The sequence below is a fragment of the Polypterus senegalus genome, chromosome 8, assembly GCF_016835505.1.
Source record: "Polypterus senegalus isolate Bchr_013 chromosome 8, ASM1683550v1, whole genome shotgun sequence".
Lineage (NCBI taxonomy): Eukaryota > Metazoa > Chordata > Cladistia > Polypteriformes > Polypteridae > Polypterus > Polypterus senegalus.
The window spans coordinates 100,106,812-100,129,335 of NC_053161.1; the positions used below are offsets into that span (position 1 = coordinate 100,106,812).

The 22,524-nt window shown below is 34.3% G+C and overlaps 1 protein-coding gene across 5 annotated transcripts in view; it reads left to right on the forward strand.

Annotated features, from left to right (window-relative positions):
* The window catches only part of fam107b (family with sequence similarity 107 member B), a 75,864-nt gene extending 53,560 nt beyond the window's left edge, over positions 1-22,304 (forward strand). For 4 of the 5 annotated variants that reach the window (XM_039761490.1, XM_039761491.1, XM_039761489.1 and 1 more), the window contains 3 exons: positions 2,169-2,352; positions 13,468-13,621; positions 20,893-22,304. In XM_039761490.1, coding sequence (XP_039617424.1) covers positions 2,228-2,352; positions 13,468-13,621; positions 20,893-21,012 — 399 coding nt within the window. In that variant the 5' untranslated portion in view covers positions 2,169-2,227 and the 3' untranslated portion in view covers positions 21,013-22,304. Of the gene's footprint in view, positions 1-555; positions 710-2,168; positions 2,353-13,467; positions 13,622-20,892 lie in introns of those variants that run through there. The other variant, XM_039761487.1, reaches the window with a different exon arrangement.
* Positions 22,305-22,524: the final 220 nt, after the last annotated feature.

The following is a 22,524-nucleotide window of genomic DNA, read 5'->3' on the forward strand; positions in this document are numbered from 1 at the left end:
ATATTTTTTATCATAGTAGCTGATTGAGCAATAGTCCAAGTATTCTGCACCATTAAATGCTACTATGCCCTTTTAGGTCTATTCTGCTTACAAAATATTACAGCAAAGTTACAGGATTTGAGCAATGAAATCTAATAATGTATTTGCTATTGTCTTGCAATAACAGCAATGAAAAATTTCTAAAACTGGTCCTGTTCAGTAATTTGACACTTCATACCATTTTTATCATTCTCACCAATCATTAACGGTGACTGCACTATTTACAGTGAGAAGTGCTGAACTTTTTTTTTTTATCACCCAATGTTCAGTTTTATGAAAGCCTAGTGATTAGGATTTTGCTGTCTTTTATGTCATTTAGAGGATTATTCCCTGAAATCGGAATAAACTCCGCATCTGCCATCTGCTGCATATAATGGCATGTCTGGAGGGCATTAGTCCAAGTGTTGTGTAAAGATTAGCCAGTGCTTGTGGGGTGGGCATTGCTGAGGAGGGCACTTGTTAGATAACAAAACAGCTTTGGGACTGTAGGAAGGAATTTCCTTTGTGTCGATTATGAGAGGTCAGCCACACAAGGAAAGAAACTGCTCTGTAGCATCTGGATTTGATGTACAGTACATAAACGCAAGAGAAGCTTTTGTTTGACTGTGGTCAAGCAGATACTAAGACATGGAAACAATGCTTCCGTTCAGAGTGCTTCCTTTGCTTCCTGGTGAGTTGAGCTTGCTCCATTTCAGCGAAACCTGCTGATTATTTGCTAGAAAAGCAATTATGTGTCAAAGATGCGCCGAACAAGCTCACAGTAGATTTCAGTCTTGTATTACTTTTGCTTCAGTAAAGGATTTTATTTACAGTATATGTGTTTATTTAATAAATCAAAGAAAAGTAATTAAATATATTAATCGACAACCAACATTTACACTGTACAATTATACTGTGTTGTTTTAATCTTGCTCATGGGAGGTTGTTTACAATTTAGTGAATTTGTTTTGTTTACAGTTAAATGACCTTTAGCTCTTTCTTCAACTAGATCTCTGGAAGGATTTAAGATATATTACCAGTCTGGTTTTAATTGTTTTTTTTCTTCTAATTCTGATTTTTCTGTTTTAGATTAAGTGATTGTGCATTTATTGCTGTACCAATAGATACTGATGAAAATCTCTTCATGATTTTGTTTTGAATTGGTAAATCGGGGTTTTACCATTTATTTAAATTGTACAATGAGTCATGTAATTTAATAAAGAAATACTGTGCCTAAAAAAAATTGAGTTTATGGGGCTTAGATAACCGCTGTAATTTAAGGGTGCAAGCAGTGATTTGCAGCACATTTTTAAAGTGCATGCTTTGGAACTTACAGGTGTGTTAACTAGAATATAAATATATTTAAATATGATCTAGTTTTAAATCATCTAGTCTGAGAATTTTAAGTCAACGTTCTTGGCTAATTGTTGTCCAGATAGTCTCTTTAATGAATTATTTGTGTTGATAAGCTGGTTCATTGTGCAGTCCTACTGTAATCACTTAACATGCTTGTACTCCAGGTGTGGGCATTAAAATGTTTACATCCTTGTTCATTTGTAAGTTGCTTTGTATAAAAACAGCACATGAATAAATAGCTTTGGCAGACTGCATGGCTTCCATGGTCGAGTCAGCATTATTGTCATTTTTGAGATTTTTGAAAAATTACTCGAAAAGTAAGAGCTAATCATGACAACATACCCAAAAATATATTTTAAACCTGAATGAAAAGTAAAACCAGGAGTAGGAGTAGAGTCTATGCCTGCAGCATTGCACTGGGCATGATATGACAGGAAACACTTCTGTACAGGGTACCTGTCCATCACAGGGCTTACTCATAGACATATACACAGTTGCATGCACACAGTGCCAGTTTGGAACTGCCAATGATCTTATTTATATAGATTAAACAAAACACTAAACAAAATGAAGGCACAGTACCTTCTGGTTTTGATTCTGTAGCATTGAGTTAGTTTGTATTTATAATGTATCTTTTCTGTGTAAAAGAAAGTGTTTAAAGGTTATACTGTCATATAATCTATTTTTTATCTCTATTTATAAAAACAAAAACTTTAGTAATTTCTGGCTAAAGTTGATGAGATTTAAAAATGTTTTTTATTTAATGTTTAAGTAAATCTCCTGTTGTTTTCCAGATACAAGCACTGAGAGGACCGACATACCTGAAGACCTAATACCATCTCTGAGAAGCATAATGGCAGAACCAGACTATATTGATGATTGTGATGAGTTAATCAAACCAAAAAAGCTTATTAACCCTGTGAAAACCTCTAGGAATCACCAAGATCTTCACAGAGAGCTTATGATGAACCAGAAACGGTAAAGTGCACTTACTCTGCTGCCTTTGAGTGCTGGTGTTAATATACAGGTTCTTTACTAATTCTGTGTTCTATATTGCCTAACAAATTATTCACTGTATTGTACTATTTATTAACACTTTCTGACTACTACAACAAATCACTTTAGCTGTTTATGACCGCATTTTGAAAATGCTTTCTTATTTGTTCTAATGAATTGTTTTCAAAGCCCAACCCTAGTTAATGCACAGCACATTTATAAACATTTCGTTTAGTTAATAGCGACAGTACTAATAAGACTCCACTATATAGCAAAGAACAATTTATACATAATATGGTGCATATATTATATGTTTATTTTTCTAGTTCTAACTGAATGAAGAAAATCCATTTAATGCTGATATGAATTTAAAATAGGGCAGACTACGTGTACAACAGAATTTATTTTGTGACATGGTCCTACTGGTTAAGTAGAAACTTTTGCTGGGGAAAGGGACATTTTTATCTACATTGCTCAGCTGGTTTCAAGAATGACCCCCTGCATAATTGACAGTCTAAACTATTACATAATACAGTATGTATGGATTTTACAAATAAGAAATGACAATTTGGCCCATATAGCTTATTTGGATTTTTAGTGAAGTGTTTCAAAAGTATGATATCCTGATTTATTTTACTTCCCCAGCTCAGTGAATATCCTTAGTATGGACTTTTTAAATCTTTGTTTTCACTACACATGAATCACAATCACTGCTATGGTGTATACAGAGAAGTATAAACAAGAAAGGCTTAAATAGTAGAAGTTACATTGCAAAATAATAGTATGGCATTGTTAATAATTACATTAGTCTAAATTTAAGCAAGTTATACTGTTTTATTATGTGTTACTCGAGAAGCAATAGCAGAAGTGTCACAACAAATTTTCTAACAGAGCATTGGAGAATGTTCTCTATTTTAATTTAATCTTTTCTCAAAACCTACCCTCATATGTCTTTCACAATGTCTTTAAACCAGTTTTGCACTGGCACTAATTGTGCTGTGTTTTTGTCAGAATTATAGACCTATTAAAATTTTAGGGTGTATGCTCATTTCTATATTTGAAATATTTTGCAAAATGATTCCTGTAGACTTAAAGACAGTCACAGTTTTATGTAGTGTAAAAATATTCACAATGGCTGCTGGGTGAAATATGAAACCTCATTTTTTAGTTGTGTGCCTTGTAGTTCATTAACTCACATGCTATTTATTATATGCACATTTAAGTACAAGAACAACAAGCTGGATAGCCACACCCTCTTAAAAATACAGGAGGTTTCAGGACAAAGCATTTCTGTCTAGTATTCTTACAATTTTAAAAATTCACTTTTACAACTGTGCTGCAGAGAAAAAATAAGACATTCTGAATTCAATTGATAGGATTGTATAGGTTAGATATACTCTACAAAATATAAGTTCATGCAGCATAAGTATAAGATCTGCTGATGTGCTGCTGGAATCAGTTTCAAAAAAAGGTCACATTCTGTAAGCTGCTTCTCTCAGGGAGGAGTAGTGTCATAACAGTAGAAAGAGAGTGGAAAGCTTTTATATGGGAGTGAGTGAGAGGGTTGTACTGTAAATGTATAACAACTTTTGAATTATTTTGGGTAAGGATGAACAGTACTGAAATACTGAATCTTTTTTTAAATGATTTGTAACAAAACTGCTGTTATGTTAACAAGCAGACTGTTAAGCTCCTCAGATTTGTCTTTTTAGCTGATAAAAAGGTAGTTTTAGTATCTCATCTTGATTTTATTGTATATCCCAAATGAGTATTCTGTGCCCAGTTAGTGACATGATTTCTTTTTAGGAAGGGAAAAAAACTGTTCAGCATTTTTCTCCTTCTATTCCACATTACTAAGCAAAACTTTATATTTTTCTCTTTAGCATTACTGGTACATTGAAACAAAGTCTCATAATATTATTAAAGTCTATTTGGGAGATTAAAAGTGTTCAGACTTCAGCTTAGTAGAGAAAATTGAAATTAAATGTTATGTAAAATGGATTACAGCCCAGAAGGATTAAGAATTAATTCTCCACAAGTGAAATAATGCCAATAGAAGTCCTTTTTTCATTATGGTTACCAAGCAGAGTAAAACTTCCATCTTTGGCTTGCATACTGCAGCAAACATTGTGTCTTTTTTATTTATTTATTTATTTATTTTATTATTATTACTGGCCTATTGAGAAAAATCAGCAATCTAGTTGTGGATCTCTCTGTATTTTTTTAGGTTCTTTAAAATTAATAAAGCATCATGGCTGTACGATGTACTCTGCTGCTTGCCATTATTATTATCCCAAGTAGCAGGTCTGCTCTAGACTAGGCAAACATCATTAGCCTTGAACATTCATATCATGTTGTTTTGAAGCTTGCCTCCACATAGAAAGATACAGTACAATTTAGAGAAACAAGTTTGAACAGGAGAAAAAAAAAACAGAGGTTTAAGACCATATCTTAACAGAGCTCTCCTGACTGTACATAATGGTATTTATTTGCATTTTGTTCATCTTCTGTTAGGCAGAAGTAGGTAAATGTAAGTATATCTAAGCAATTGACAAAACCAGAAAAAATTCTTTCCCCAGTGTCCTGATTCTGCAAGAAATGCTAGGAAACAATCTAACATGCACAAAACGTTTTCTTTGATGCCAGAGCAGAGAAAGAGAAAGTAATGAATAATCCCATGTCTAAAAAAGTAACTGCATCTGTTTTGTATTATTTGTAGTATTATTTTGTATTATAGCCTGAGATGGCTACTTAAACAGAAACACAATAAGAGTGGAAAAAAAGCAGTGCAAAGGGTAGTAAGGGAGAAAAAAGGAAAAGGAGTGCAAAGGAGGTAGTAAGGGAGAAAAAAAGAAAAGGAAAGGTAGACAAGCTCAAGCAGCTTGTTACTAATTGAACAGCATGCAGTTGTAGATACTAGAGCCAGAAGAGTTGGGATACAGAAAGTTAAAAAAGGAGAGGACTGTAAAATGAGGACTTCCAAAGTGCAGGAGATTTCCACTGAGAAGCTAAAAGCAATTTGGCTCAATCGTTACAGCCATTAAAAGCCTCTACTGGGACAAAAGAGAAAAGTAATGTTAGGAAAGAAAAGAAAGATCTAGGAGGAGAATAACTTGAGGAGATGAAGGAATGGGGAAAGAAAGAATCATAGAGAGGGTTCCAGCCACATAGCGTCAGAGAGCCACCATCCAACCTGTCGCAGATCAAAGTAGAGTATTTAATAGATGGTCTCTTTTGAGTCCAAAGGAATGAAAACACCAGAGGCTTAATATATTAGGTGGGAACGTAGGTGGGAGAGAAAGCAGGAGAATAGTGGTAACAAAATTCATTATAGGGAGCAAATTCATTTTAATAATTGCCAGTCTAAATTACAATGAAAGAGGAATGAGGGACCAAAAAGAAATGCAGTCTCTGACACAAGTTGGCAGCTGTAAGCTCCTGGACCCTGGCATAGATGCCCAATCCCAGGTATCTAAAAGTCTGGGCAATAAATGAAGGCAATGTAGAGAGATGACAGGAACAATTTAGGGGAAAAAGAGCAGATTTAGATCCTCTTTCACTTCTTTGCATTATGATCCCATATTGCATGCATTCCTTTCAGAATAAGTTATTATAAAACTTTCCTTACCATGTCAATACTAAATCTCCTGTCATACTTTTGACCCTGCGTGTTGCTTGTTTGTTTGAGTAATTAACAAATATAAAAGACAATGCAATGTTGGCCTTTTTATTTGCAGCTTAACATTTTCACCTCTAGGGCATTTTATACTATATCTTTTGATTTAGAGACCAAACATCATAAGATTATTATAATACTTCTACTCTAACATAGTATAATGTTGCCCTGTGCCACATCATAGGGATAACCAGCACATCATTTATATTATAAGTGCCAGAAACTAGTATGTAGAGAATCTGCATATAAGCAGAATATTTATATTTAATAGGGTACAAAAAATTTAAATGATGAAAAGTTGTTGTTTATTAAATTGATTTTCTGAAGTTATATTATTACCTGTGTGCATTTTAGACAAAAATGTGTTCTACATTGAAAACACAATTTATGGCTTCCAATACTCTTCATGCCTTTGAAATTTGCGTAATAAAGTGCCTACCCTGAAGCAAGAGACATCTTTAGCAAATACCAAACATGAAAAACTTGACTGGTTGGTCAGGATTAGATGGTGCTGCCTAGTGGCTAAGGTGTTGCACTTTAAAAGACAAGGTTGGTTAGTACTTAGTACTTGACTCTGACTTGCTGTGTGCTCCTTGACAAATCACATTAGTTGCTTGTACTAACATTAAATAAAAATAAAAAAGTAAACTTCAATGTAGCCAGTCCTTGTATGTCACCTTGGGTAAAGGCATCGGCCAAATAAACAATGTGTACTGCATGCAAATATTCAAATACAAAAAAAAAAAAAGCAGTAGTTGTTTCCATGTACCATTCATTTTTCAGAACGCATTTGTGGATTTTTTATTATTAAATACCTTTGGAACTCATTTAGGTCAGGTAATATACTTCCTGCAGTATTTATAACTGACTTGAAAGGCTAGCTTTGTATATAGATCCTCCTCTTACACATTTCACATCCTGTTCTCTGCCTCTTGACAACACTGTTTTCCTGCTCTCTATTACCTGCCTAAATATGAACCTAACTTCATATGGCTAACTACCTATTGCTTATAATGGCTTCCACTCTTTACAGAGGGAGGTAAATCTTGTTTAAACTGTGTTTAATCTGTTTTTACATTGTCTTAAATCCGTAGTATGTTTGTGTGCATGAGTGTGCTTTTGATGGACTAGGTTGATACTTGGCTGGCACCTACCTGTAATAATGTTACATTATTTCTACAGTATGCATTTATCTGGAGACGCTTTCAGCTAAGCTGTATTTATTTTGTACACTTCAACTCTAGCGTGCAGCATTTTCACAAAGATAACCAGTCTGACCTAAACATACAGTCTGCTGAAATGATAATCGGTTTTATTTAAAAGAAGCTTAAAAGCATTCAGTACATTTCCCCATTTTCCACAGTGACAAAGCATTATTGCCTTCAACAGCCTATGACACAATTGCATTGAAACATTTAAAATTGTAGCCTCACTATTCGAATGCAGTTCAAAAGTATATTGCACACTTGAAGTGCACTCTAGATGTTTCTGTTAAGAGTGCATAGCCAAACCATTCATTCATTATCTGCACCCTTTTTTCATCTCGTCTATAACCTTTCATCATTGTGAACTTTCAAGCTCTGAATGAGGCCATATGTCTTGTCTGTCTCATAGTACTAGTCTGTCAGAATTAAAACAATGGATATATATGGTGATTTGTCATAAAGCTCTGTTTTCATATTTTTCTGAGCTGCTCATACTGCAAAAACATGGTTTATGCTGGCAGACATCCAACTGAAACTATGACTAAAATCTTTTATTGTTTTTGTTATAAATACGTTCGTCGTCTTGTCGTAGAGGATATCGGCTACCATTGTATTTCGTAACAATGAAATATATATTTCTTGCTGTCTAATCAAAATTTTTGATCACACCGTGTCTTTTCCTGTTATCTGATGAGTGTGTAATATCAGGTAACTTATTTGTGGACTAGTTATACTAAAATAATGTTTGCTTATGGGTGCTGTCCTCTTTTAGGCACCAGTTTAAAGAACGGAAAATTTTTGTGATCTTTTGGATGAGGACAGAATATCTTTTTTGCATCAAATATAATTCACAACTTTCACAGTCTTTTTTTGTATATATACTTAAATGCTTATGTATTATACAGTATTTGCTGCAAATATTTAATACATATATTACATAGATTAATATGTTTCCATTAAAAATGCCTAAATTCAAAGCATCAGTCATAGTAAGATAAAGACCAATACTTAACCAATTTTGTGTTTGTTTCGTAATGCCTCTGATGTCATAAGAAGCGAGAGAGGGCCACTGGCATACTGAATGCAGCATGTGATGTACCAGCATTGCCAATCCACAGTGTCCTGACAGCAGGAAAGGCTTCATCCCACAAGTGCATATTTAGAAGTTCATTGAGTGTAAGACAACTCCTGTTAATGTTCATAGTTATTATTTTACTGTTGTTTTTCGTAGTTGTACTGATTTGGCTTTGTATAAATCACATTTGTTTGCTGTTATTTCAGTAATAAAGGTTGAAATTTCAGACCAACAACAAGTGCAATGTTTATTTTTCTATCAATGTATGGGTATACTCACAACATTCAGAAATGTTTTAACCCTCTTCACTTTTTAGACATTTTGTTGTGTTGCAGCTTTATGCTAAAAAATCATTCAAATTCATTTTACCCTCATCAAGCAATACTCCTACTCTGAAAATGACAAAATGAAAGTGGGATTTTAGAAATGTTTGCAAATTTATTAAAAATAAATAAAAGGTAAAGTACCACTTCCAGTTAATGGAAATAGCCCAAAAGTTGATAGATATCTACGTTTCGTACCTAATACTTGTATGCAAAAATTTGACGACCTAAGTGAAAGCATATGCAAGTTACAGTGGAACCTCTGGTCATGACTGTAATTCGTTCTAAAACTCGCAACCTGATTTGGTCGTGACCCAAAGTAATTTCCCCCCATAGGATTGTATGTAAATACAATTAATCCGTTCCAGATTGTAAATATAACATTTTTTTCAAGATTTTTAAGCGCAAAAATAGTTAATTATACCATAGAATGCACAGTGTAATAGTAAACTAAATGTAAAAACATTGAATAACACTGAGAAAACCTTGAACAGAGAAAACTAAGATTGCAAGAGTTCACACTATAGCCTTACGAACCACTCTCTGTAAACACTTTTTTAACGAGTTTTAAGCACAGGGGAAAAAATTAACATTTGAAAAATCCGTAATTTATACAAAAACTAACCATAAACAACCAAGAAAACTAACCTTGCATGAGTCGAAGGAAGGAAGAATTGTGGTTGTTTGTAACTTCTTACGTTTAAGAATTATGGAAACCACTGTGCTCTTGGGAACCTTCAATGCTGTAGAAATGGTTTTGTAGCCATCTGCAGATTCATGCTTCAACACACTTCTACCTCTAAGTACTGCAGACAGTTCCTTCAACCTCAATACTTGGTTTTTGCTCTTGAACACATTGCTAACTGTAGGACCTTTATAAAGACAGGTATTTGCCTTTCCTAATCATGTCCAATCAATGGATTCCACATGTGGTAAATTCAGAACAAGGCTTAGAAACATTGTAACGGTGATCAATATCAGATACACCTGAGAACTATATTTCAAATGTCATAACAAAGAGTCTTAATACTTTTATCAAAAAGAATTGAATTTAGGATTACAGTATTTTGAACTAAAATGCAATATTGGATGTTTCTGACTAAGTTCTTAAGGAAAGACAAATCTTTTGATTTAATCTCTGCTCATAATAAATATGCATATGTTTATTATACATATATTGTTTTATGATTTCCATCATTTGTAATGGTCCATATTATTTATTTTTGTAATTGTCTTTTTTCTTGTCAGTATGACGCATGTCAATTTTTATTTTGTAACATTCGTCAGCATTGAAGGCACACTGATCAAAAACAGACAACTCTTATTTTGCCTCGTGTTTTTTAGCAGCTTTGAATGCTTCCTTTTCTATAGTATTTACTGGTATTTTACAGGTTTGGCAACAGTGAAGAAACTTTAAAAAGAAGCTTGAAATTCCAAGGATCTCTCTATTAAAGTTTGGTCTTAAAATATCAATCAAGAGAATAAACATATGAAATAAAATATATTTTATTCTAGTACTAATCTCTACTCGCAAAGTAATATGGTTGTACATTTGATTTTGATTGATCCTAACAGATTCAGAGATCCCCAGGGCAATGTATTTATAAATGTTAAAGGAATACTCCACCCAGCAGTTTGTAGTAATGGCCAAGAAAAATTTTGAGTCTTATGTTTTCATGCAGAATGAGAGAAAAAAGATTAAGGTATAATAGACTGCAATGGTAACCTGTGCTACATATCAGCAAACAATGTGGAAAATGCTCATGGTAAATAGAAAACATTTTCATGTTACTTGTATCGCATAATCCACATGTTTGTTATCCAGTCATATGCTTAAAACGTGAATAACTGCATTTTTTGCTAAAATATTAACAGTTATAGTATTTCTGGGAAAACAAATTTCCATAATTCTTTGCTTTTAAATTGAAGGCCTACCTCTCTCGCTCATTCATTGGTCAATAGTCCTGTCAAGGTGAATTGGTCAGAGTCTATGTAGACACATTTAGGTTAAACACTGGAGATTTTGCGGGTTTTATTTAATGTTCTGAAGAAGTGTAGAAAGTCAAATAAAAGAGCTGAATGTCATGATATTAACTTTTGCATATTGATTTCTCTTGATTATTGAATTAAATTGAAAATTTGATATTTTGCCCTAACTGAAGTCCTGTCAGACTTTGGGTCATCTTTAGACAACCTGCCAGAGTAGAATTCTGCAGCTTATGTTTTAGCTGTGGCATGTGAAGCCCAAATATATGATGACTACGTAAGAGTGAATGTCCGAATGAGGCATCATTCTCTAGTATTAAAAATGTAACAATAGCATTTTTATTTTTTTTTTTAAATCATCAGTGCTAATTAGGTTCTGAATCAGGAAACATATAATCCACAAAAGCAAGAAGCTGGTAATAATATACATATTAGATATTAGAAATATACCTGTAGCTAATACAGTATCTAAATAGCTAAACTTTAGATGAAATCAGCACCTTGGAATATCCCGTTGATGTTCAATGTCAGAATTTCTTGATTGCTGCTTATGTGTGCAACTTTCTGTCCATTTTTATTTATATAAAATAGACAGTAAATATTATATACAGTATGTTTTTTTTGTTGTTTTATCCTTTGTTTTTATGCATGATTTATTACACACTTTGATCATTTTTACAGTATATTACAGTAACAGGATACCCAGACCTTGTGTAACCACCAGTTTGCAAATGTGAATAACTTGGGAAAAGAGGAAAAGTAATAAATAATAAAAGGGTTGAAACAGATTTGTTTAATTTGTCAGTGTTTAGGGTTTGATTTATTATCATGTATATAGGCTATACTTCAAGTAAATGCTATCCTTTATATTGGGTTGAAGTAATTTTTAGAAACGTAGATCATACTTTTAATATAAAAATGTTCTACTAATGGCACAGGCCCAGTGGTGTGTACATTAAATAGCTAAATTACACTTTAGGGAAAGAAATAATTTAGGCGGTTGATCATAAACTGGCTTCAGTTGAAACAGATTCAGAATTGTTGCTATGATGATAGATACCGTTACCAAATAAATTTGGATGTTGTCATTCAAGCTTTGATTATAATTTCTACTCTTAAACACTTTAATTTGCAACATGGTTAAGTATGTAATGACCACTTCAATTCTAAATTTATATTTTTGCTCTAGCAAAGATGCAAGAATTAAGGTCCAGACCACCATAACTGTATATCAACTGTGAAGTCAGCAAATTAATTCATCAAAAGAGAAACACAAAGATGGACCTGGCGAGAGACTAAAGTTTCTTTGACTTAAAGAATTATTTAAAGTTTCCATAAAAATGGTGTGTCTTAAGCTTCGCTTTACTGTAGAATATAAGTGAGTATTCACTCTTAATGTAACAGAGCAAATCAACAAACGTTGCAAATGAAACAAAGACACTTCACGTTTAAACCAAAGCCCTGTATCATGTTTTATGCTCCATTTACTTTTGAGATTTACTTATTGTCTACTATGCTACATATGTGTGTCTTCAATGTACTTAATTTGTATTTAAAGCATATACAGTACAGCTTTGAATTCAGAGTAGGCATTAACAAATATAAAATAATGAGGGATATCTGGAAATGAGCAATGTCCAATATGAATTACAGAGCAATTCATGTTGCCATAAACATTTGATAAGAGAGGAATGCCTTACCAACCTTGAGACTATTTGTGTTGCTGTTGTTATTGAGTGATGTTCACTACTCAGCATGCATTTGTTTCATATGTCGGACACTTCATGCTAGGTATTCAAGATTTAAATGTGCAACATATGTCCTTCCATTTAAAATAAACTTTGCCTCTATTGTATACTGTTCTGTAAGCTCAGCAAAAATACAAGGAAATGAGAATACATATCCTCTGTTTATTGAAGAAGCAGGGTGCCTCTTCCCAGCAGCATTTTTTTTTTGTTTTTAAATGCATTCAAAGTTATGCCTTAGTTTAGAATTAGAAGACTCTTTAGTTTCCACTTTATGCTGTTACACAGGCAGTATTTTGATAAAATGCACTCTTTTTATTACTGCATATGTGGATATGGGATTGCAAACCACAATTTCTGGGAGACTTTTTTTTTTTTTTTGGTCTTGGTCTTTGTATTTTTTTAGTTTGCAATTTTGAAACGAGTAGTGTGATATAGTGATACTAAACTGTTTAATAATGACATCAACACATCTGAGCATTATGACTAGTCACAAAATGAAGCTTGCATATTTGAAAAGGTTAGTTTGGTTGTGGAATATTTATTTTAAACATAACCCGAAGTGTTACCTTTTCTATTGCAAGATATTCTAATGTATGTAGACCAAAATGTTACAAAGTAGTTTGTCTATGTGCCTATCCTCTGCCAACTCTAGCGATTTATAAAATAGAACATAGCATTATTATGCTGTTTGCTCAAGGTTAGTTTAAGTGTTTTGTGTATACAATAAAGCAAATGCTGTGGATGAGATAATTGATTTTCTAGTGCTTTTCAGAAGATTAAGCCCAGATTCTTGGAACAAATGAAATGCATTTAATTAAGTTTATTAGAATGTAAAAAACAAAACTTGCGAGCAGCCCTATACAGTACATGAGTAATCTGTTAGTTTCCTTTTTGTTTTTAAATCTTGAATTAATTATGGGGCCAGGGAAACTAAAGTTTGCTAGAAAAACATGAGCCTAACAACTATGTATTAAGTATTCTGTTATTAAAGGTATGATGGTCATTAGAATATGTACTCACTCTTTACCATTAATATGTTTGTTTGTTTTTTTGTTTTTTTTTATTCCTTGTTTTTCTTCTAAAGGGGCCTCGCTCCCCAAAACAAACCAGAACTGCAGAAAGTCATGGAGAAGAGAAAGAGAGATCTTGTTGTGAAACAACAGAAGGAAGAGGAAGCTCTCAAAAAGATGAGTGACCTGGAATTAGAGCTGATGAAACGACAGCAGAAGCTCGAGCAGGTGTGTGCATTTACTGTTTACAAGGATGCCTTAAATTCCTTTGCTTGCACATTGCAGTATGTAATACTGAGCAAGTTACTGTAACTGTGTGGGCTGTAATTTGTAACATTTGTATATCATTGTAGATATCATCAAATGTATCCAGTTATGCACTGATCTATGGCCCACTGAGTTGAGGTCATTCATATTTACAGTTGAGAGCCATAGGAGAACAATAGTATAACAATGTTCTAGAAATTACCAAAACCAGCCACTACAGGCCAGATGTCACTTACTTATGGCAGCACTGGCAGCAATATTCCTTCTAATTTTTTTTTCTTGTGATGAATGCATGTGAATAACAGATGAGCTGGTGCTTTCACTTTATGATTGACTTTTTTTTTTCCTTTAACTTTAGAATTACATGCAGTTCCACACGAGCCGGGGTGATCGGGGTCTCTCGTGTTCTCATGTGATAATCATGAAGTAGCCCCATATGCATATGGAGGGGTTTGGACTGGGTCCTGTGGGGTTTTGGGAGCTCCACTGCGTGGCACTTCCAAAGTGCTACACAGCACGGGGAGTGAGCAGCATGACAGCAGCTGTGCAGCAAGTTCAGAAGTGCTGCGTGGCACCCTGAACAAAAGTGGCTAGCCATGCAGCTTAGAGGGAACATTGGCTGCCTACCATAGAGTGATACACTTCCTACAGAAGCAGTGAGAGAAGTACAGATCCAGTCTTGTGACTGTCTGCCTTCTTTACTCCTGCTACAACCAATACAACAATGGTCACAAACTAGCCATTAGTAAAGCATTTTTTTCTGAAGTTGTGTTTTACACAGCTAGCACTGCTTTGTTGTTTCCAATCTATGCAGATGGTTTGCACTTTTTTTCTTCATTTAAGAAGATAGTAACACCTTGTAAATAATAGTAAATATTTCATTATTACGAAGGGTGTTCAATTATAAACAGGAATTTTCATGCTCTGCTCTTATAAAGAGTGTAAGGTAGACATGACTTAATATACAAACACACACAAAATATTTCTAATAGCAAGTTATTTTGTGGAGGTGATACCTTGTGTAAATTTCTACATTTAGTAGGCAAAATATTCACCCATTCTGATCTGTGTTTAAAAAGATTTTGGTAGGAGCTTTAAAAGGGAAAGCATGGGTACAAAGGGCCAAATGTGCTTTTCAGTGAGAATCTCACTGAAGTAGAGTTTCTGCCATTCTCATTCAAAAGGGTCTAGTTAGGTGGTGTGGGTATTGTAGTGAAGGTGCTCCTTGGAAAGAGGTTCTTGGGTAAAACAAAACCATGCTCGCAGGATTATATTTTATGTAATAGCCATAGAACCTAAAGGATTTTGTTTAGGAAAGTGAAATCTATTTGTCCTATTAGGCTTTTTACTACTGTAAAATAGCATAGAACAAGGGAATGGGAAATTAATGAGTTTATGTGTGAATTAAATCTTTTTTGCAGCCTGTTCAAACCAATATGCTACTACAAAAGCTAGAAAATACTTTCACATTTAAAGATATTATCTTGGGTTCTGAATCCACACACCACAACTTAAATTTGTAAAGTAAATTCTAGCAGTGTATTAGTCACACAACAATGGCTGTTTTATATCACATTTATGCCAATCCTCCCTATTGCCCAAACCTCTACATCTGCTGCATGAACAGCAGCTTTAGAACTGGTCATGATTAGTGTTCAATAATGTTAGGTTGAAGTTGTGATGCTTATACTTCTATTTACTTAATTACTCAAATGGATGAACCACTGTAGTAAGTGATGATGTATTTTTAGTGCTTTATGTTTCAAGAGTTGGTTGTGATCCTCTCATAACACAAAAACTAATTTGTGCTCTGTCTTAAGCTTACAGTTCATCCAGCAAAAAGACACTGTTTTCTTTTAAAAGTTTTTATTACATTACACATTTCTTGTTCCATTGTCATGTTAATTTTTCAGCAATCTCTTTGCTGAATTCTTTATTTTAATTCTGTCCACATTACTATTAGCTTTAAAGTGTGCTCTTTTATTAAATATTTTATGTTAGTCTTAATATTTATATTATGTAATTTTTATTTTTTGCTCATACTTTTTTTCTTTTGAAGTTTTACCAAAGGCAAGAGTTTATTTTTTACTTTTTTAGTTGTAATATGATTCTTGCATGTGTTTGCCAGAAACAGCTCATAAACGTGTTTACCATTAATGGAATAGTGAAATTGTGAAATATCTGGAACTTGCCCATGTAACACTTTCTTTATTGAACATTAACCAGAAGTCTTTCAGTGGCTCACTTACAAAAGGCTTATCTTTAAATGAATTCTAGTTAGATATACTTATAAGTGTTATTGTGACAGTTCCTTAACTTTCTTCATTGGAAGCTTGTACCCTAGTAAATGTTGTGTGATGGCCTTAAGGGCGAGATAAGGGAAGTGTTTTTTTTTTTTTGAGGGTGGTCAGCATGTTGATGATTAACACTGGTGCCTTTTGGATGCTGTGTCCTAAGTTCAAATCCTGTATGACATTTGATCTTTTCCTCTTCTCTATATGAGTTTTCCTCCCACATCCCCTCCCCCCCTTACACAATGAGTATTAGTAGTAGTGTGCATGAATAGAACAATTTACGAATATACTTGAGAAAGTAGACATTTGCACATTGATTCTGAAGTTTATCAAAATGTTTTTATTACAGTGTTGTGGGTGCTGATGGAATGGTCCTTAACAGATGACACTGCAGTTGTCACACGCTGGGCTGGCTACTTTAAGCAGCTGTTTAAAACTGATCCCCCAGCTAGGACACTAGATATCCCTGGGTCCACGATTCTTGAGGTTGATCCATCAATTGGCTGTGAACCACCCAGTCTCACTGAAATTGCACAGGTGGTAAAGCAGCTGAGGGTAGGGAAAGCTGCCGGGATCTGGGGTATCCGGGGTGAACTTCTCCACGCTGGTAGTAAGGCTGTCCTCCTGGCATTGCAAGCAATCTTTTCTTCCATTTGGGAGACGGCATCATCCCAACTGACTGGAAAACAGGACTTGTCATCCCTATCTGGAAAGGGAAGGGTGATAGCTTGGATTGTGTCAAATACAGGGGCATAACACTGCTGTTGGTGTCAGGTAAGGCCCATGTTTTTGTCATCCTCAATAGGATCCGTGTTCACTTACTTACCTACCAGTGACGGGAGCAGTCTGGTTTTATGCCTAAGAAATCTACCATCGACTGCTTCCTGACACTGAGGGTTCTCTGGAGCACAAACACGAATATCTGCAGAGTTTCTTTGCAACCTTTGTTGATTTTCATAAAGTGATCGAGCTGCCCTGTGGGACATCCTGAGACTTCACGGGATCCCCTCGAGGTTGCTGGATATCATAGCCGGCCTGTACACTGGTACTGTGAGTTCTGTGTAGAGTGAAGGCAGAACCTCTGTATTTTTCCCAGTTGATTCTGGTGTTTGTCAGTGGTGTATTCTTGCTCCTACTCTGTTCAATGCTTGCATGGACTGGGTGATGGCCAAGGTTGTGGTGTCCAGTGGCTTTGGAGCATCTGTTGGCGAAGAAAGATTCACTCATCTTGACTTTGCTGACAATGCTGTGATCTTCGTTGAGTCAATAGAGGCTCTGATCGCCGGCTCTCAAGAGCCTGAGCGAGGAGTCTGAGTGTCTGGGCTTGCAAGTGTCCCGGATAAAAAAAAAAAAAAACAAAACAAGATTTAGGCCTTTAATGACCTCTTGGGCACACCCATCAGCAGTGTGTCTGTCTGAAGAGGGAGTGTCGATCTGCCGAGAGGTTTACTTACCTCGGCAGCGACATTCCTTTGGTTGCTAGACTTGATAATGTGCTTATTGTGTATGGCTGGAATGCATTGTCCAACAAAAATATATGAATTGGGGACTAACTGCCTTTTTCTTTAAACTGAATAAGCAGATTACTTTTTTCTTTTTTTTTTTGTTCAAGGTTTGGAAGGAAGCAAGGTTTTTTTAAAGGTGGTGATAGCTTTAAACTATTTATGTTCTGTGTCAACTGTCAGAGAAGTTTTACATAAAAAGTAAAAGTAGTGGACATTACGCTGCCACTGTATCATGTTTGGAATGCTTAGTGTTTGTAGCAGAAGCACATTGGTTGAATGTGCTTACACCTAGTAGTCACAGAAGAAGGGGGGTACCTTCTACATTTTACCAGTAAAAGTAAGCACAGTTTGGGGCAAATGACCAAAATACTAGTATAACAAACATCTTGTAGGGAATGCAAGGGTGAAGTCTTTATAAATCAAGCCAAACATAAATGCTGCCTTTTTCTGTAAGTGACGGTTATAAAGTATATGGGAAAATATATTACATACTAGGGGGTTGTGCCTTCGGCACCCAAGCCCCAGTTACGGCAAGAATATTAGTAAAATCTGTAAATGTAAAAAAGAAAAATAATTATTTATTGGAGTCAAAATCATGAAATAACAATAAAATATTTACTCTCTTACCGACTGGAGTATTCCCGTTAAACTGAGGTCCACTATGCTCGATGAGTATTTATAAGAGACTAAATTAAAGATCCATTCGTTTTAACCGACATTCTTATAGATAAAAAAACTTTTTTTTTTTTTTTAATTATTTAAATAACAGGAAAAATCACGTGAAAACTAAAGTCGTATGCAGTGGGTCATTATAACTCGACCTTGAGCTAACTAAATCACCTAAATACAAACATTGGTATTATGAATACATAATTTTTTTTTTAACAGTTTGTTCCTGTGAAATAAAGTTTACTCGATCAAAAATAAAAAACACAACTTTCTTAATATTTTAGTTTATAATTTTAAAACAGAATAAGAATCTGAAAATCTAACAACATCACATTAAAGTTCGATAAATTCTGAAAAGAATGATACTATAGAGAGAGAGAGAGAAGATTACATATATATTTTTGTTTTTAGCTCAATATTGTGAAATAATGGCATAATGGTTAATTGCTTCTACCTCACTGTTCCAAAATTCCAAATCCAGTCATACTTTGTGTTCAGTTTGCACATTCTTCCTGCATCTTTTTTTTTTTTTTTTTTGTCCAAGTACCACTGTTTTTGCCTCCAAAGCTGTGTGTTAAGTTAATAAAATTGGCTTTGTGTGTGAAAGGGCCATGATATGGTCTGGCACACCTTCAAGGGTTAGTTTCTATCTTGCATCAATTGGTGCTAAACCATGTTGACAATATTGAAGAATGTTATTTTAATGTTTCTCGAAGAAATAAACGGAGCTCATAACCCCTGGTTACTCCTGTAGTACAGTTTTTTTTAATGTCTTATCAAAATTCTTGTAAAAATGTGAGACAATAGGATGATTCTTGAGGAACAGTGTGGCTTCTCATTTGACAATGATTACTTTCATTTTTAAATCTTTTTTTTATTAAACAAAAATTTGAAATAAAATCACTAATGCCTCCTAATGTCAGTTAGTCCGTGAGTCATTATCCAACCTGATATATCCTAACACAGGGTCACGGGGGTCTGCTGGAGCCAATCCCAGCCAGCACAGGGCACAAGGCAGGAACAAACCCTGGGCAGGGCGCCAGCCCACCACAGGGCACAAACACACCTACACACCAAGCAAACATTAGGGATAATTTAGGATCGCCAATGCGCCTAACCTGCATATCTCCCAAAGTATAATTAATCAACCTCAAAATAAATGTTTTTTGAAAGCATACTTGAATAGTTTTCTACTTATAATCTTTTTTTATGAATACTGAGAAAACTAAAATGTCATATACTGATATCAACTTGATAGGGGATATCTAGTGTCTAGGTTAACATGCATGAACGTGTAGAATTGTGTTAGAAACCTGTTTGTCATCCCAGGCCCCTCACAACACACTATATAAGCAAAGAATATGTAGATGATTTCTGCTTCATTCTCTGTGCATTCTGATTAAAGACCGACAATATTATCAGTCCAAAAAAATCTACAAAGATAAGGGTATCACATGTCTTTTAAAGGTAAAGGCAGTTTTGGAAACTTTGCCAACAGAAGCCACAAAGTATAAAAGAAATCATTTTAGTTTTTTAAATGTAGTTTATTGCTGTCTTGTCAATGTAGAATTCTGACTGGTATTATACTTTTTTCTATTATATATTTTTATATTATATATTTTACATTTTTACTAGCAACTGAAAAACTTCTGTAGCACTAAGAAAATGTACATTTTGACAAGAAAGATTAATTTAGCTGCCCATAGTCTGGTGACTTGTATCCTGGTCCTCATGAAATGTCTATTTAATCCAATCAAAATTGTTAATAGCATTTACTGAAATTTTGTCTGCTGAGGAATTTAATTTGCATTTCTTTAAAAAGCTGCCTGCAGTTTGTGTGCATGTATTTACAATATTTCAAATGTCTGAGTAGTTTTAAACTGTGTAATACTTGCTATTCTGATACATGTTGAAAGGATTTAAAAATGCTTTTCTAAACCTAAACACTATGTACTGAATATTGTAGGGCCAGGGCGGTTAGTATGTAATCATGTCTAAATGTCTTTATTATTAAATTAGTTCTGCTTGAAAGAAAAATATATGCCCTTTATGGAAAATGACAGTATTTTTTCCTCAGAATTGGAATATCAGGAAAAACACATGGTAGGATAAATGCAAAAATCATGGCCTCAGGGTTACTGTGTAGAGTAAAATATCTAAGACTTACTATGCATAGATCAAAATTGATCACTAATGGATTTGAAGTCAAAATAAAAAAATTAGACTGATAAAGAAATAAATCTGTACAAAATATTTTGGCTTTGAATATTATCTAAATTACATTGACTGTGTAGTTTTTTTTTCTTGTTAACATGCTTGTTTAGAGGCCATTGGAAATTGATGCTTTCTCTTGCCATTTTGTTGCGTGTTTGTATTGATTTTTTACTTGTGTGAGTTCTGCCAAATCCTTACAGTTGACATCATTATAGCAATAAAGTAAAAGTGAGCCTCCACTGTAATTATCTGAGGGTGAATATTTCTTACACATTTGTCAGTATGTGTCAAGTTTGAATTTAACTATTTCTGATACATACCAGTAGGCAGCTGGTGGAGTTAAAGTAGTGTTTCTCTTAGTGTTGAATACATTAAAGACATTCAGAGTGTCTTCCAACAGCCATTTGAGCAGTAGCCATCATTGACTTTTTTGCTGGTGTACAACATCTGTGCTAGTCCGGAGTACTGGCAGAGGTTGCACCAAAGTATCTCTGTTAACATTTTCTCATGTCTTTTAATGTGTTCTGTTTATTTTTGGTTCATTTCACAGCTGGAATTGGAACAACAAAAAGCCAATGAAGAGCAAGAGAATGCCCCTGAGTTTGTAAAGATGAAAGGAAACCTAAGGAGAACAAAGCAAGAAATCGAAGGGCATGAGCAGGCCACCTAACCAGAAGACCAAAACATTTAACGTTCCAGGGAGAAGCCCATGGCCTTTTGTGGAATCTATATTCCCATGACCAGCAAAAGAAAAAGACAAATATTGCATTTTGTTTTTTAAAGAAAAAAGAAAATGATTTTTGGCATCTTAAAATACTGTTTGTTGGAAGAAAAACAGTATTGCACGTTGTGGGAAATGTGAGAAAAGCTTCATATCAGCCAGGAACTAATTGGATGGGTTAAAGCTGCTTTACCCTTGGGGGGAGAAAAAAATTAAGATGCAACACTTTCAATTTATGGATGGAATCATGGGCACTGGATAAACTTTTGGAAACTGTACTAAAGTGCTCATAAGCCAAGCTCAGTACAGCCACCAAAACCTTATTTATATTTTTTTGTTTTGTTTTGTTTTGTTTTTGCAAATCTTAATAGGATTTTAATACATACGGGTTTTTTATTTTATGAAAAGTAATTTGAAAGAAGAATTGGAACTACTTCAAAATTATTTCAAAAGTGAAATTGTAAGGTTTGATTTAAATTATGTTGGATTTCTGGAGTAGGTGTTTTTTAATGTGTTTAATTTTATTGACGATAACAGAATATGTTATTTTCAACAAAAAGAGGATGAACAAAATGTTAATACTACATCCTTACATACTTTTCTTCTGTGGCCAGAATTTTATTTATTTTGAGCTCAGAAGTGTCATGAAATGACTCTTATTGTTAACTTTCTTATCAGTTTGTGAAAAGGTAATATTCCATTCTTTAGCAGAATCGCCCCAGAAGATTTTGTCACTGTTTCCTTTCCCATCAGCTCTTTCACCTTTGAACCCAACTTGTATTTTCTTTCCTGCCTACATCATACATAACAAGGAGAGAATGTCAGGGAGCTTTGTGCGGGAAAAAAAGGCTGAAATGACAAAATCCTTAAAAAACAGAATCAAGGTCATGTCTGTCTCGCTTCCTTTTAGCACAGACTCCCTTTCCAATTCTCATTTGACCAAAATAATGAAATAATTCCAATAATGTGACAGATGTTTCCACTTCAGCAGTTTAACGTAGAAAACGCTGATAGGAATTTACAGGGAATGCTCTCTTTGTTCTTTTTTATTTTTGGATCTGCATGTCGCTTGCTTATCTGCCTGCGCTTGCACAATTTTGTGTTTTTTGTTAGAAATTATTTGGGGGAGAAAAATAGCTGCAACTTATTTTTGCAGTATTGTATGTGTCTGTGGGTTTGAGTGTTTTTGTATAAATTTAAAAAGTAGAGATTTTTATTACAAATAAATTACTTGGAAAAGATTTCTGGATTGTGCTTATCTCTGCCAAACCTTCTGCATCTTAAGTTGACTGGGCATGGATGACAAACCATAACATGATAAGTGTTCCAAAACAAGCCTGCAGTTTTATACAGAAACTCTCCTTATTGTTAGCCCTCGATACCGTAAGGAACTGAGGAAATATAGTGAAGAAATCCAAGAGTCCCTGATTTCAAATTTGTTTGTTATGAACCCTGACTGAT